At 37.0% G+C, this 17,613-nt stretch overlaps 1 protein-coding gene across 1 annotated transcript in view; it reads left to right on the top strand.

The window, feature by feature from the left end:
* ROBO2 (roundabout guidance receptor 2) overlaps positions 1 to 17,613 on the top strand; it is an 888,578-nt gene that overhangs the window by 751,616 nt on the left and 119,349 nt on the right. Inside the window, exons 5-6 of the mRNA XM_030448588.1 lie at positions 963 to 1,101; positions 15,513 to 15,640. Of these exons, the coding sequence (XP_030304448.1) occupies positions 963 to 1,101; positions 15,513 to 15,640 (267 nt within the window). The remainder of the gene's footprint in view (positions 1 to 962; positions 1,102 to 15,512; positions 15,641 to 17,613) is intronic.

Genomic DNA, 17,613 nt, shown 5'->3' with positions numbered 1-17,613 from the left:
GAATTATTTGTGAAGTGACATCATACCCTTCAACTTGCTGCGAATGTAATGTTAAATGTAGTGTGGAACCAGTTTTAAATGTCTTTATAATAAATCCCTGTCTTGAGTGGAGATACTGCTTCATATAAACCCAGTCTTATAATGGTTTGACTAGCATAAATAATTTATCACAATAAAATGTGGTATGGCTAGGAGAGGACAGAGTAAAATTTATGCAGTCTAAAGGCAACTTGGAAACTAACCCCAGTGACATCCTTTAAAATTAAATTACTGGTACTTTGAGTTTGTACCAGTGAAACTGAGATCAGATTGTGACTCTGCATCTGCTTTTTAAGCAGGCCTGTACAACATTATGATGATTAATAATATTTGTAGCTGTGCAAGCTAACATAACAAGAGTAAACAGAATTTATTATTTTAACCTTAATTTAGTTTTCCATGTTGAAGTTAGCAGTGGGGATTAGGGAAGCTCTGACATCTCTACGGTGGTCCACAGTTGCCTAAGATCCATTTTCATGTTCCTCCAAAGCATCAAGATACAGGTTATTGCCAAAGAGAGGCTATCTCCTTTGGCAGCTCTTGTATCACTGGAGCAGGAAGAAGCTTTTTGATCATGCTTTGTGTATGCAGAGGCACAGAGCCAAAGTTTTCTCAAGCAAGGGCCTTGGAGCCTCGTCTGCTGCTGTGGCAGGTGGGCAGTCAGTGCTATCAGAGGCTTCCTCCTGGGGGCACTCAGTCCTTGCATGAGGGCCAGATGTGACAACAACCTCCTCTCCAGCCTGGCAGTCATCTTCTGGGCTCTTTATGCACATCATCAGTTCCACTTGTCTGAATTTGTGGAGATCAGCCTCCTTTTCTTTCATTTTGTCAATTGGTAGAAAAAGAAAAGAAAGATGCTTAAAAGTCTAAAGTGTTCATTTCAACTTGCTGACTCACTAAGGAATTTTAATGTCTCTTTCAAGAACGGCCCACGTTTCTCAGGCGACCGATTAACCAAGTGGTGCTGGAGGAAGAGGCCGTGGATTTCCGGTGCCAGGTGCAGGGGGATCCCACACCCACAGTCCGATGGAAGAAAGATGATGCTGACTTACCAAGAGGAAGGTAAGAGCAACATTCCTGTTCCTCATACTTTCAAATTTCAGTTGTTGAGTAATTCTGGAATCACTCCTTACAACTTATTGTTTGTTATTTAACATTATTGCAAAGATTTCTTTCCCATATCGCTGGTCTTTGATACTACAAAACCTCTTCCAGTGCCAGGTGAGCAGGGAAACTCAGTCTGGGTTGAATTTTCCAGGTAATGGACTCTTGTGGAAGGAAGAAATGTGATGCATAGGTATTGTGAGGATGTGGGTATTCAATAAATTGGCTGGAGAAGTAAAGATATACTAGTGATAGTATCTTTCATAATAAAGTGCTTATATCTAAAGGGAGAAATCTTGGCTGGAGAGTTGTAAAAGCTGCTCTGTTGCACCAGGAGAACAAATTAGAAGCAGAGCATGTTGGGCTTTGCTGCCCCTTCAGCTCATGCCTGCTAAGTCCTGGAGAGAAATCTTTCTCTGGAGGAAACAAACAAAAAAAACCCTAACAAAAACTAGCAGCTGAAATACAGAACAGGCTGTTTGTGTTCAGGAAAGATGCTTTTAGTCTGGAACAAACATGAAGAAAATTCAAAACGAGCAGGGGTGACAGTCTGTCCTATATAAGAACACTATTTTAGCTCGGCTTCTTTCAGCTAACAGCAGAGTTTGGTCCTTGCTTTCTGTAACTCCTTCTAGTTTTGATGCTGAATCATTATTAGAGTAAAAAATCCTAACACAGAAATAGTTCTCATAACAGGACTGAGAATCTAAGTCTCCATAAAGCACCCAACACTTCTAGCTCTGTGAGTCTTTAGTCATTTTTGCACAATGCTTTTAATTTCAACAGCAGACATGAGTAGTGCCTATTTTTTAGTCCCCAGCACATTTGGTTGTTCTTTTCCATCAGTGTTGCTTATTCCTGGAATGTTGCTGATAGAATGTGAAGTGAGGAAAAAAAAAATCTAACTTTTTGGTTCTTCAGATTGGACAGCTTTAAACATTGGACTTTTCTAGGCTGTCCGCCAGTGTTGTTTCTGCTACTCCAATCATGATCTTAAAAAAACTAGTAACTGTAGTGGTATTGATGGCTAATTTGTATCAATGTACATTGAGACTGCTGTGAGCATACTACTAGACTGGGCCTGACTAAAACAAGTTAGACAGTGCTGTCTGCTTTTTTTTAATCCTAGCATGCTTTACATCTTCAGCCCAAGAAGATTAAAGATGTGGTAAGGCTGTTACCTGGCAGTTTTCATCTACTTGCTAAATATCATATCTAGTGTAGCATATACTTTCATGAAAACCGATGGCAAAATTCCTCAGTCATACATAACTTGGTCATGTTTGCTTCTTGGGTTAATAGCTTTTGTTTCTCCATATCCAAATCTTTAATAAAACATCAAAACTCAATTTGAACAATACTTGTTTTAGGTTCCAAATCCTCAGCTTTGTAAGATGTCCTACATGAGCATGCAGTTCGTCAGTTGAATATATTAATGTAATAATACATAATCTGGAAAAAAAAAATCTATGTAAGTAGAGATATGTATGTATATATACTATATTTTTTAAATAATTTTGTTACAAGTTAAGGCAAATTTCACATAGCTATGTGAATTTAAAGCAAAAATCACATATGTAATACATAAAATATTATTTTGAGGAGCAGACATTTGAATTGCAGGATGATTTTTTCTCTTTGCTATTTAACTACACGTTGGAAAGTAGTTTACAGTAAAAACATTGTGACTTGTCTGCTTCTAAGTCTCATAAGGAGAAGTAATTGATGATAAACCAACAGTGCCATTGATTAGGTTGCTTCGTTAGGATTTTTTAAATTACTGTGTTCCTTTTTTATGTATATAACTGAGAAAAACATAGTACTGTGTGCTTCAAGGTAACTTTTTCTGTTCATTCATTATATATTTATAAGGAAGCAGAAACATAACAGGAAGCATAGGAAGGGTTTTCACTGGAGTTTTGATAAACTTGGAACATAGAAAAGGAAAGCTATTTTTTTCCTCTGGATTTTTTAGTGCAAGCAATAAAATTTGCCCAGGTATAGGGTGTATGAATGGATGGATGAGAAAATTTTAATATAGCAATATTGCAAATTAAGAAGAGAATTGTAAGTTTTCCCTCCTTAATGAAGTAAGACATTTTCTTTCTTTTTTTTTTTTTTTGAGATAAAACTGAAATTAGTTTTCAGCTTCTGAGCTCCTGTATTTTAAGCTTTTTAACATGTACAGGGGAAAATTAAACCCTCAAGGAATTCCCTTTGTTATTCTTCCTACTTGCATAAATCCTTCTTCTGAACAGATCTGTGCAGCTATTTGTCTTATAGCTTTCAGTATCAATTTCCTGTTTCTACAGCTAAAGTTATTCTTTACACATCTGTCTGGGTTTTTTCCTTCAATAATTTCCTTTTGGCTTCATCCCTGGATTACAAGATGGTTATAGTAGATTACCTGTTTCAACAATTACTGCAAATTTTTAAATGTGCTATTAGGTAGTTCAGCTTTCACAAGTGTCTCATTCAATGATAGCAAAGTGGGCTGAACTGAATTTTTGCATGCATTTTGTTTCTGTAGTTTGCTCCTGGTGAATGCCAGAATCTGTGGTACTGGACCATGGGTCTTTCAGAAATCCTTCTCTGTTTTTCCATCTTATTTCCTTTTAGCTTTTTTTTAGTGACACGTGTCACAAAATAACAGTAATTTCTCACAATAATAACAGTAATTTCTTGTGTCAAATGCAAACAGTATTGCTGCACCAATTGGTGTGTTGGGTAATAATTGGGAAATAATTTCAGACTGTTAGAGTTTTAATTATAAAGGTCCCTGGTGAACTGTCAGCATCTTCAGCTGCAATCTGATTGAATGAGAAAAAAAATAAAGCAACTTCTAAAGAAATTATGTTTGAAAATATGCCTACCTAAAAAGATTTATTTGTCCATTTTGATGGATTCTCTATGAAACTAATGAAAAATTTATGACTAACTATGCATTAAACTAAAAACAAATGGGTATAAGTTTGTTCTCAATCCAAACTTTTATCATTTTTTAATTGATGGTCTAAACCAACTATAATAGTCTGTATTTTGCATTTAAAACTTGAAAGTGATTCTCATAGTGAAATTTTTCAAAATGCCTAGGAGAAATCGGTCTCCCTGGCAGCCAAAGGAATTAGCTTGTACGATATCCTGTAGACCTGACATAAGATTTAAAAGACTCTGGCATACATCATGGAGCTCTTCTGTGTATGGTTGGGCAGCAATTAAGAGAGTGATAAGAAGAAGTAGGTGGAAACTTATGTCTTAAGTCTCACGACTTATGTATGCTAACTGTTTTCCTAGTTAGCTTACAGTGTTGTGTTAATGAGTAAATTAAACTATACATACTTGAAAAATCTTTTCAGACCCTAAATCAATCCCAGAAAATTAATCAGTTGCTATTAAAAATGTTGGTAGTACACCAACAGGAAGAAACTAGAGTGCAATGTGAAGCCAGGGTTGTGTAAAGCTTTTTTCCAGAAGCTGTCCATTTCAAGTCAGTGACCTGTGACTGAAATGCATTGTGAATCAAGGGTAGAGGCGCATGGTGTATATTTTATTTTAATTGCTCTAAAAATTCAACCTCACATCATAGCTTCCACAGTACACAAAGGCTAGGGAATAGTTAATCAAGTATGGCTCATGTCAAACTACTGGAGGGGAACAGGATATTTTAGGGTCATCAATTCTGTGGCTTTGGCTGAAATATTAAGTTCACTATTTTATGAATAGGTTCTTTTTTCATTTTAACTGACACAAGGAAATGGCAAAAAAATTGTACTAAAGCAACTCAGACAATTGTGGGCGTGCATAATGACCAGGACCTATTGAAAATTCAATTAAAATTGTCTTTATACACAGAAGTCTGTTCCCAGCCACATATTGAGGTAGCTTTCCCTTGTTTGCTTTGAAGAAATAAGAATATATTTTCCCAATAAGGAACTGGTGGTCTCCTATGTGGTGAAGAGCTCAGTATGGCCTGGATCAACTTTTGATTCATCTGCTTTTTAGTGCTGGTAACAGGAAGAAAGCAATACTATTCGAGAGCCTCCAATCTGAGAGTGGCATATCTATGACTAGCAACTTAATAAAATTTGAATAAGGTTTGTTCAGTGTTTCATGTCTTCAAATTTTCTACCAAAGCCGAAGAGAGCAGCTGTGTAGTCTGTAATTACATAGCAAGTCATAAGGATTTTTTTTTATTTTTTTTTTTTAGGAAGTGAAGAGATTTTCAATTACAAGTTAAAATTTATGACACACTATAATAACTGCTTAAACCTTTTACTCAGAAGGAGTAGCAGTGCCAGCTCTTTGGGAGAGTAAGGTTAGCTCAGCAAATGTATTTTTCAGTTGCCTTAAATGACTGAGTAGCAATCACATGGGCCCTTTTTTTTTTTTTTTTTTTACATTTCAACCCAGAACAGCTGGTTTAGCTCAGTAAATACATCTTTAATGAAATTACAACCTGCTCTTGTAAGTTGCATTTACAGGCACTGTCTGATTAGATGAATATTGTACTAGAGATGAAAAGTGGCAACTGCACCAGCACGAAGAGGTGTTTGTTTTACAAGCCACCCACACAATGGGAGTGTAGGCAGAAAACCCAAGAGTGATGGTTCAGAATGAAAACGGTGTGTAGTTTACACAAAGTGTATTGCTAACTGTTGAGAGATTGTAGGTTGTTAAATGAAACAGAGCAGTGACACACAGCAGTGAAAATCAAAAACACTACAGTAAGCTTTCTCTTTTCTGAAGATTAGAAATACTCACTAAAACTTATTTGGGAAAATGCATTCCTAGTTAACAGACTTAACTTATGCTAAGATGCATTAGCTCCAACAACAAAAGTCTGTAAAAGTGTTAGTCTTGCAATCTTTTAAAACTGGACTCTGTGCTGGAAAAGTAATTTCATACACATAGCCTGAGCAGAAGTACTGTCTGCCACTCTTCTGATAGGTGTGCATTTTCCATACGTACTGTAATTTCTTTGCTTTCCTTTATGGCTTCTTGTGAGCTCAAAATTAAGGGTAAATGATGTTTTAAGAATATCTTAATGTCTTCTAGATATAAATCTTTGAAATGGATTTAAATGCAACTGACAGCAAACCCTTAGACCAATAAACTCAGCAAAATTAATTTTTTTAAGAGGAGATTCAGAAAGGCCCTGATTACCAGATAAGATACCCTGAAGGCATTTAAAAGACAAGTAGTGCTAAGGGACCTGGTTTAGTGATGGACTTGGCAGTGCTAGGTTAACAATTGCACTTGATGATCTTAGAGGTCTTCTCCAGCCAAAGCAATTCTTTGATTCTGTGTTATGAGAGTGCATTTCTCCACAATCACAGGATAAGGCCCTGTAAACCAGAGAGACAGTAATTGAAAGAATAAACACAGTGCTACAGAATTATATTTATATTCTGTGGATGGGAAAGTGAGGTATTTAACTACAGCCTCCTCTAGATACAACCAAGGGGAGAATGACCTTTCAGTGAAATATGAGTTAATAACACTACAGCTCTGTGTGCTTTGGTCGAGTTAAAGTATGTGCAGATTGTAACAAAATGCTGTCTAATGTGTATTGAAAATTAATTAGAGTAAAGAGTGTTTTTAGTAGTGTAATGGATATAATCTTTTGTTACATCAGCGAATTTCTGTTGCAATTAATAACAATTAATGGTTTTAAATAAAGGGTAGGAGAAAAAGAATGGTTTTCATACTAGTTGTATCACATGTACTATTCATCACCTCCGGTTAGATCCAGTATGATTTGCATGCCCATCTTTTGTTTTCTACTCTAAAGTATCCAGGAGAGATTAAGTCCCTTTATGAGGAGCATAGGGGAGAAGATTGGATGTTCTTAACAGGCTGTCAAAAGGAGATAGCAAAAGAAAGAGGTTTAATATGTTATTTGTATTCTTACATCTGGAGAGAGTGGAGATGTTTAGCAGAGGACGTTTTCTTGGGTTTAGTGGAGCACATGGCTGGCTCAGGGCAAGACGCAGTGCAGCTTGCAGAGATTCCACACAGCCTAATTCAACACAGGAAGATTCCAGTGGAGTGCAGTCTAAGCATTTTTTTAGCTGTTGTGTTGGATGATTTTAGGAAACCCAGATAGATAATTTAGAGATAGACAAGTAATGAGGGACAAAGTGTTTTGATTATTTTTGTAGATAGTGTCAAGATGATACACCCCAGTGATGGTGAGGTGACCCCTCCTATTATTCTTTTAGTAGAATATCCCTCTTCTCTGACTGGTATTTTGCCTCTCAGTGGTCCCTTCCTGTTCTGTAAGTGGCAACCTATACTCCTTACAGTTTTCTGAGGAATACATAGCCAAGTGAAAAGCATAAATTAGAGTTTTTGACTTTTTAAATCCCTCAAGGCATGGCATTCAGTAACGTCCTGTAAGTGCATCATCTGCAGTTATGCCAGAGGTCTATAGTTTAGCCAGTAGTTATCTGCCATTCAATTTGAGTGAAATATTAAATGCTGTGAGCAAAAGTGTTAGATGTGTGTCTCTGCTAGGCTGATCAGAAGAGAGACAGTTAATAACATTGACATTTAAATTGGCTTCATGTTAAGTGTCAGTTCTCACCACAGAGCTGAAGAAGAGCTATTGTTTCAGGCAGTCTGTTTGCAGATGCATGAAAACAGTCTCCAGTTGCTTACATAAGGGTCAAGGTTGGGAAAGTAGCTTTATAACTCTGTGGACAGCAACCATAAAGGAATAGTGTCAACTAGCAGTCTTACCTACATGTTTTCTCTTTATGTTTTGTGAACCAGTGGTGATCTATGAAGTGATCACTGGTAGTGCACTTGAAAATAGCTTTGTCACAAGATAAATTTTCATTATTTATTCTCCTATTTAACATCTTTAAATTTCTAATTTTCAGAGAGTTAATGAAGTCACTAGTAGAGTTCTTAAAAAACGTTTAATACAAGTAGTAGTAACCAAAACCATGAGTTTCTTGCATTTTTGTACTCGTAGAAGGCTGTAGTAAATAGATGGTCTTGCAGGAAGGAGACCCAGGAAAACATAATGTAGAATTTCACTCAGAATACTCATTCTAGTCCTTGAACCCTTTTATGGTATCAGAAAAGCAGAGGACACTAAGTAAAAGCTTAGCAATCCCATAGTTCATATATTGTATTTACAAATTTAAAAATACTGACGTAGCCTTCTTCCTTGACTAGTATATCAAACAGTTTAAGCTCACTATTTTCAGTTGATTGACTATTAACATTATAGAATGGAAAAATAAAGATAGCTAACTATGCAGTTTTTATGTAAAATCCTCAAGAGTGAAGGAAGAGGGAAGCTGGTAGCTATGTTCAAGCAGTAATAGGATTCAAGAGCTCCAACCCCAGCTTCATTGATGCTGCTGAAATGTCTGGCCTGAAGGGATTTCCTCTGCTTTAACACATAGGATATGGAAGCTGGAGTTAAAAAAAAAAACAACAAAAACAACAACAATCAGACAAAATCTGTCAATGAAAACACTTCAAGTTTTAACCCTAAGAACTCTCTTCAGTTCCTTTTGGTAAGGCCTGTGTTGAGAATTACTTAATGTTAGCAAAATACACTTGTTAATCATATGACTTCTGGCTTAACTGTAATGTTGAAGGCAGTTTCATTAAAACATTAACATGACTTCATCTTTAATTATCACTTCAAAGTTTGTAACTGATTTGAAATACAGATTAGAAAATATTTCAGTTAGTTCTCTGACAAACTTATCATAATCATTCATCATGCTTAAGGCAAATAATAGTAGACAGGCCAACACAAATTCTGTTTATTTCAAACTACTCATAATCTGTGTGTTCATGTTAAAAAAAAATCTATCAAGCCATATTTAGCGAGTGCAAGATGCCAGTCTGGGCTCAGATGTTCTTGACTGTTTTCCAAAACTTGCAGCATCATTTCAGTTTTTTAAAAAACATAAATGGAAAAAACCCTAGTATTTTGCTTTGCCTTAAAATAAATTTAAGTGGCTTGTGCTGAGCGGATAACCTTGAGAATCAAGGATGCTTTTCTGATGAATCAGTTTATGACATAGGCTTTAATAATACAAATCTCCCCAACTGCCTGACAAATGTGCCTCATCTATGAGGGAAGGGACTACTTCTGGTGATAGGAGGATAGGTCTCCATGCCAAGTCATTACATGGTCTCTTAGCTCATACTTCCACCAACATGGCAGTTTTTAAAATGTGAAGCTGTGTCTGGAACTAAAATCAAATCAGAAGCCCATTTTGTGTAATTATCATGTGGTAATTCCATATGAGTACTTATCTGTGCATAGAGAGATGCTGAGGTAAAAGATGGAGCCTGAATCAGTTTAGAATTTACCAAGTCACTGATTCCCAATCATATATTTTCTTCTTAAGTTCTGTTTGCTTCCAAATTATTTCAAAAAGGTTTACCAAACGTTGTGAGGTACTAGTTATGTGCAGTCAGAAGTTTGTATTTGCATGTGAGAGTCATACTGCGTAGTGTTGTGCATCCAGGAAGCCAGTTAACACCATTTCCTTGGGCACAGGAAAGTTTTCACAGTGTTGGTCCAATGAGAGTAACTGCTGTATACATCTTTTGTAAGATTTAGGCCATTTTTTTTTTAATGCCTTGGCTTAAGGCATAGTGCAATGTCAGTGTGTGTTTTATATTGTTTCAATTGAGAGTGTCCACCATAAGAAATTACAAATAATTGGCTGATCACAAGCCATAAAACATTTTTGACTAAAGCAGAACCTGCTGCCACCATATTTCAAGAAAACCAAAACAGTGAATAGTAGCCTATATTGCTTAGTTCTTTTTTTTTGGCTTGTTATAATAAGGCCAGTGAACCAGTTTGTATGACTGCTTTCATATATGCCTCACGCCAAGAAATTCAAGGTAATGTCACATTGCCTTATACCTTGCTATGGCATGAGTGGGGTAGCCAAAGAATAAATGGGAATCTGGACATGGAAATGTGAGTGGCAGCCATCATGTCAGCGCCTTGGGGATAGCTCCCTGATTGATAGCTTAATTTATCATAGCTGTAAGCAGTGTCTTAGAGCCAGCTAGCAACAAGCAGCCTTGATTTTGGGGAGAAAACAGAGTAATTTGATACCAGTACCCACAAATATATATAGCAATGCTCTCTCTGTTTCTGATTCAGGTTTTTACTCGTAAAAGAAAACCAGAGGCTCCTTTATCTTTCCCTCAGAAATCTGTCTCTCACAAAGCTTTCTACTTCTGCTGCTTATCAATGCATGAGACAGAAGTGAAAAAAACTCCAACATTTCTTGTAAAAAAGCTGGCCCTGGGAGTGGCTGCATCAGTAACGGGAATGGAAGCTCTTCATTCTGCTCCTGGAGCAGGTAAAGAGGTAATGCTTCTATCTCACTGCAGCTTCTCTCTGGCTCCCTCCATCTGGCCCAGAGGGTCTGGGAGCCAGGGAAAAGCTGTTGCACTATGCTGGGAGCTGGAGTGCCAGCACCACAAAAGAGAAGCATAGACAGGAGCTTCAGCTTTCTTAACTACCTCCTGTTTACTCTGGTTTTGGCCAGTTGCATCTCTCTGTTTGGACTCCCTAATGATTGATGTTGAGAGTTATCTTGAAGCTTTGTGCGTGTTTTGCAAAATAGCCTGGCACACAGGTGAAAGAAAATGGAGCAAAGTAATTTTTGTGCCATCTCTAAAAAAAAGAAAAAGAAAGCCTACAAACCCTACATACAAAGATTATTTTTATTTATTTCTAAATTTTTAAAATTTACAGTAATGTTTTAAAATAAAATAGGTGACTTGTGTAAATTGATCTAATTTATTTTTAGGCCAGTGGCATCAGTTAAGATGTGAATTTTTCTCTTGCAAACTCCCTTAAGGAAGAAATATGACTTTTTGAATTGGATTTATTGAATTCAATAATGCATTCTCACAGTTTTAAAATGCACTGCTGAAGCAAGTGCATCCTTGTATTACCAGTCAGGCATCCTTGGATATCTTTTAAATGTAATGACTTCACCTGCAAACAGAGTTTTGCTACCTAGAAATGTGAAGACAAAGAAGTACGTATATTTTTATGCATTACTCCATGCACAGTTTTTAAAATTTGGAAAATAAGTGTTCTTTGGAGCCATCCCTAAAATGTGTATCAAATTCAGTAAAGCATATTGTTAAATCTCTCTAAGTTCAGTAAATTCTCTCTTTTTAATTTTTTTTTTTTATTTAATGACCATGGACAGATACACTTTCGAATATGGGGGAAAAAATCATAACTGTGATGAAACTAGTTAAATTCAAGAGTATTCTTATTATTTGAGACAGTGCATAAATCCAAGATCAGTACATTAATTTGTGATACTTAAAAACATTTAATGTGTTTTGTTTTGTTTGTTAGTTGGTTGAGCAGATGGTAACGGTTTTGACACAGTTCAGTTTTTTATTTTTCTTTTTTTCTTTTCTTGAAAAAAACAGGGCTCTTTTTCCCACTTTGTCACAGCTGGTTACCAATCAATCTCAATTCACGGTACAGTGATGATAGCACATGTTGTTCAGGGGCCAAATCTGATTGGGTTGCATTTTCAGCAGTGTTTCATATAAAAAAAAAAAAATGTGTCTGTATGGCAGTGACTGTCAGCACACTATTGTACAACTGTCATTAATCAAAACTAGCAACAATGAATGCATTCATATGCGCCAGAGACTGCCAGATTTCACTCAAAATCACCCAATTTCTATTAGAATTTCCTCACCAGCAGTGTTTTCTCATCTGCTTGCTGTTTCTCTGTTTCTTTCTGCCTTTCCAATCCCTTGCCCCCTCCTTCACTCCCCCTTTCCTCTCAGTTAATTAAAGGCAGACCTGCTCTGACTATTACTTGTAAAACAGAAATTATGTAATGTGGTGCCCAAAAGTGGCTGGTTTATATCTAGGCACAGGCTGACTTGCTGTTAAAAAAACCCTTTCCCAGTTCAATTGGATGGCTGAAGTCTAAGCTGAACTGCAAGGTTAAGCACCTCTGAATGTTTAACAAAAAGAAGCACTTAAAATCAATTACCTGACCATAAACATGTGAAACTGATGTCTGATGCTCTATGTTTTTAGCTGAATGTTGGCATTAATTGGCTCGGAGTCAGCAAGATTTGGGCAATGTGTCAGAAGGTGTTTCTTGACACTGCACATATTTTGAAGGCATTGCTTTCTTAGTGCACTGGCGGTGTTGAGGAACAACTTAAGCAGTATGCTCTGGTTTTCCACCATTCCATCATCAATGCATGAGTCTGGTAAGCTCTCTCTGTGGTTAGTATTAGCAGGCAGAGTGGCCCTGATCCTGATTCCCAGGTGTTCAGTAGCTCTAATCCAGATGAGAGTGCACTCCTCTGGAAACTCAGGTGGAAACATCTAGCTATGGGAATATTAGTCTCTGGGATGGAGAGGTGTCAAGACACTATTCAAGACTGTTTAGGTGGACTCTGCAGAAACTGAAAACAAAACCAGGCTTCTCTCCTTGTTACTTCATGGTCCCTTTCTCACACAAGTTCCTTGTTCTGTAGATCAGGCTAAAAGCCAGTTTTCTTCCTTTCTCCTTCCTGCCTGCTTCATCTGTCAGAGCTCCTCAGTGAACCATGGTGACTTCTGGGGACAGTGTGGGTGGAACAGATGACTGAAGGGCAGCGTATTAATACTTCAGGACAGCAGATGGTTGTACTGCCCCACGGGTCCATGTGTGTATGAATCTAATTGCTAGATGGCACATTTGTCAAGGTGGTCCAAAAAGCTACTATGGCTTTGTTGGAGCAACAGAATGGGATAGCTGGACCTTTCCTTGAAGCAACTGATAACTGGGCCACAATAGTGAAATATTACACCACCCTCCCTGGAGGGTGGCTTCAGGAGAGAGGTGGTGGCTGTCCCCTCACTCTGAGTCCTGGCATGCCATGTAGCTGGCTCGCCCCCCCCAGCAGCCTTTGCACAGTTTTGCATGATTGGCAGGTGCAAACACGAAGCCTGCTGAAGGCTCCAAGGCTGCTGGCTGCTGTGCCAGCACCAGCACATCAGTGAGATGAAGAAGAGTGAGTCAGCTGCAGCCCACAGCAGACTGGAGGGCCCTGTCCCAGGCTGCCTGCATCCAAGTTTAAGCAACCACTTAGATACAGTCCTGCTGCCTGTTCTCTATCTCAGCAGTTGTGGGGTGTACCACAAGCCTGTTATTTGTCCTAAAAATAAATAAATAAAGAAAAAAAAGTAAAAAGTAGTGAAATAAATGGCTAAGTGTTGCCCAGGTTTTATAAGTGTGATTCCTATATCCATCTTACATGGCTATTAAAAATGATCTTTTTTTTCTCATCTTGCAGGAGCAGAATACAACTTTATATTTTTAGTTTTCTAGGGCTGGCCTCATGTCAAGAAAATAAGCATTTTCTCTTGTCTGCAGTTCTATGGTTGCTGAAGACAAATAACTTCTCTGTCATTGTGAGTTAATTCCTGAGATTTTTAAGGAAGACAGTTTGCCTTTTCTCCCACATGAAAATGGTGATTTCTGTTTGCTTTGTAGCAGTACAGCATAGCATGGAAAATCACATAATTTGTGAGCAGTTGGGAAGAAATGTTCCTCAACTGTTGCATGTGGATCTGTACTGCTCTAGAAACTGCATATTAAGTTCCCTTAGGTCATAACTTCCCCACTCCACCTCACTTAAAGTTTTCAAAGTTTATCATGGCATCTATTATTCTTCCCCTTGGCGTATCTCTTATTTGTTAGTTAAACCTCTGAGATACCATGTATACATTTAATTAAATGTAATCCTAAAAGAATGAGTATTCATTGTATTTATTTTCTATCTGACAGAATGGTTAACCTCAGTTTGCTCTTTTTCAATTTATTTTCTGCTAATGAATTGAATGGGCTTGCTGGATATAGAATGAAGCTGTACTGTATTATGGTGGGTGTGAAAAGATGTCTTGACTACTTTTTATGCTTGGAATTGCTAGTAATGCTCAATTGATGTTGTGAGCTGTAGTTCGAACAGAACTTGAAGAGTTTTAACATACAGGATCTTTTGAGTTAGGGTGCTTTAAAGTCTGTTTGGACACAGTACTCTCTCTACAAATCTGAAGTAAAGGAGCCAATAATAATGGATATTATCTATGTAGAATTTAATGCTTCAGATTCTGAAAGCATTAAAAAATATTCATAGAGCCTCACAACATTCCTGTAACTAATTATGTTACATTCTTATTCACCAAAACATTTAAGGATACCCTCCCATAGGATTTGAGCGTTTGCTGAACAAACCACATCTCCCAATATCTTCATCTTTATTTAGTTATGTGTTCCTTTTTCACTACGTGATATAGGAGAATCTGAAGCTGCCTCTAAATTTAAGGTGATTTAAGGTATCATGGGCTTATTTGGTCTAGAATAAATGTTGTTGAAAATAATTTTACAACAGGGTATTTCAAGAGTAAAATGTTCATGCTAAAAACCGGGGTTTTCCTGTTTGGGAGCCAAAGAAATTTCATATGAGCTAAAGACTCCTCTTGACTTTAATGAGCTTTGGATCAGAGCCTAAATAGTTTGTTAAGCATGACTTCTGTAGGATAATAACAATTAAACTGAAAAGACTTTCCAGGCATAAGCACTCTAAATGCCTAGAGAATGAATGCTCATTGCAACCTGAAGTACTTTGCGTTGTTTCCAATTTTGTACATTCTTTTAGTTTTAGATTTATTGCAACAGTAAAAACAAAGAAATGGACAAAGCAGAACTGAATTGTTTCTAATTTCTTTTAAGAAAGCGAAAATGTTATTGTCCACCCTTAATGAATAATTTTGTAGTATTTCTGTGAAATTGATAAATCTCGTTTAACCTACCTCTTCAATAAATGTCACCTTCCAGAGCTTAAATATATTTTTTATTGTTTGTAATTGTGTAGTGTCAGATCCCTACCAACATGCTCTCAGGTTCCCTAAGGAGTTGCTGCTCTAAAGAAAAACTGTGTGTAAAGGGAAATTTCCTTATCAGCAAAAGGTAAAATGCGTAGTTCACATAGTTAAAGGCATGATAAACCTGAGCTGTCATGTATTGGTAACTGATGTCTGATAGCTTAATTTTATCTTATTGCTCTGGATCAAGGACAAAGTGAATGATATTATTAATAAAGCCCTAATACCGAGTGAACATCGCAATACTAATTTTATGTAAAGTTTCTAACTAATGCAGAGTGCAATAAAAATGTCACGAAGATTAATGCTTTGTGGAATTATCTAATGCTAGATAATAATTTATTTTCCAAAGTTGGCTTCAAGCTTCAGACTGGCATATTCCAGGTGAGAGTTTTCATTCTTTTCTGTTGTCTGCAGAAGGAGTTTTCACTCTTTTTCTGTAATGCAGGTATGACATCAAGGATGACTACACTTTGCGCATTAAGAAGGCCATGAGCACAGATGAAGGAACCTACACGTGCATTGCTGAGAATCGAGTTGGAAAAGTGGAAGCCTCTGCTACCCTCACTGTGCGAGGTGAGTCTTCCTGTGGAGGGAGGGCCGGAGTCCTAGATGGATAAATTTCTTTCTGATGGAATGGGCCACAGCCTTACCCAGCATTGTTTGGGTTTACGTACCCTTGTAATTCCGGGTACAGCTTTACGACAGGAGCAAAACCCTGGTCCTGTTGATATGTCAGGCAAAATTTTAATTTACTTCAATAGGATAGTTTCTCTCTACAGTTAAAGAGCTTTTCTAATGTTCTTTTGTTGTTTTTTTTTTTTTATTATTGAAGAGCAGATGCATCTGTATGTATAAGCAGACACTACATAACCCTGAGCACAGACTTTAATATGTGAACCATCAGTTTAGGCTGTTATTCTCATTCCTTTCTCTAATAATTATAAGGGGTATAGTAAGTTACTGTATTTATTAATGCCAAACATAATGCAGATAGTATTATTATGTGATTAGCTCTGCCATAATTAAACTCTACCATTACTCTTTATTTGAAAGTTTAACCTTAGTCAACGGAAGAGAAAAATCCTAATAATTTTTTTTAAGTCTTACAGGGTGAAGACTAACATATTCTCTCCTAAAATATTTTTGGTCCCTAGTATCTACTCTGTTTATATGCTGCTGTTTGATGTGGTCAGGAGGTTTTAAGACCAATAGAATAATGAGTTGCCGAAATGGCTTTGATGACAGCAGATATAGACATGCCAAAGATTATAGGGAGAGAGAAAGTTTGTAGGCTCATACGTCCATGTGAGTAAATAGAATATAATAGTTATTACTTCATTCCAAAAGATAAGCAGCAATTTGGCACAATGGATACCATGCAGACACTATTTCACAGTTTAGTGGTGCATGCTGACGGTTTTCAGTAGAGCCGTGAAAGGTTAATAAAAACATTTTTAGCTTTATCTGTTCTCCTCTTTTCATACACATTAAATCAAATGTTCAAAGTCTCAATGGATTGCTTTATTAGAACTGGGGTCAACTGACCCAAGAGGCCAGCTTCCATTTCCATCCATTTAATGCATGGACACAGTTCAGTTTAATTTGCTGAATTCAAAGTGGAAGAAAAAAAGCACCAAGTGGCTTTGTAGGGGGGGATATGTTAGTATATAACAAAGAAAAGAGAGTATTGTGATAATCTGTCAGCTAAAATACTGCCTCAGTGTTCACTTTAGACAAGAAGTGATAATGCAGCTCTTCCCTGTTTAACTGAATAGGGTAACTTGCTACATGCTTGTGTAAGAGATTGTTCTTCCATTTTGTAATTTGAGAAAAATAGTCACTACAATGAACTCCCAGAAATACTCTCACTCTGTTCTTTTGTCCCATGCACAATTATGGTATCCAGTAAATCTGGCAAGTAATTTGATAGCCTTTACACAGGTCTACAACTCTATCCACTGTATATATTACTGGAGCAAACCTTTTAGATTTGCTACCCAGGCTTGTGATATAATAGATAACTAGAACCAAGCAAAAAATCCTTTTAAATCAGTGAATCAAATGAAATTAAGATGAAAACAAAAAACAACTGAGAAAATATATAATTTAATTTATTTTCCTTCAGCAAAAGAAGGTTTTCATTATCTTAGGTATTTTTCCCTCCTGGGTTTGTCATTTACAGTCAAATACATGATCCTTATCCAACACAAGGGAAGCCACAGTATCATAAGCATACCAAAATTCAGGATATGACAGAAAATGAGAAAAGCCAGGAAATTTCATAGAGAAGCCTATAGCTCTGAATTTTCTGAAAACAAAGGAATGGGCAAGCTCCTATTGACTTTAAGGTGACCACAAACAAAGGTATTTTAATTTTAGGAAGCCTTAATTCTGAATTCTTAAACTTCTGCCAGTTTTGCCTGAAACTGCTTTTACCATTACCACTTCTCGTGTAGAGGAGCACAGCCACATACCATTTAAAAATTCACTTTGAGGGTTCCTTGGTCCTTACAGGTGTCATGTAATTACAGCTGCAGACCTAGCAA

This window comes from Calypte anna, chromosome 1 (genome assembly GCF_003957555.1).
Source record: "Calypte anna isolate BGI_N300 chromosome 1, bCalAnn1_v1.p, whole genome shotgun sequence".
In the NCBI taxonomy this organism is placed as follows: Eukaryota; Metazoa; Chordata; class Aves; order Apodiformes; family Trochilidae; genus Calypte; species Calypte anna.
The sequence above is the reverse complement of the archived record's forward strand: the minus strand, read 5'-3'. Positions and strand labels throughout refer to the sequence as shown.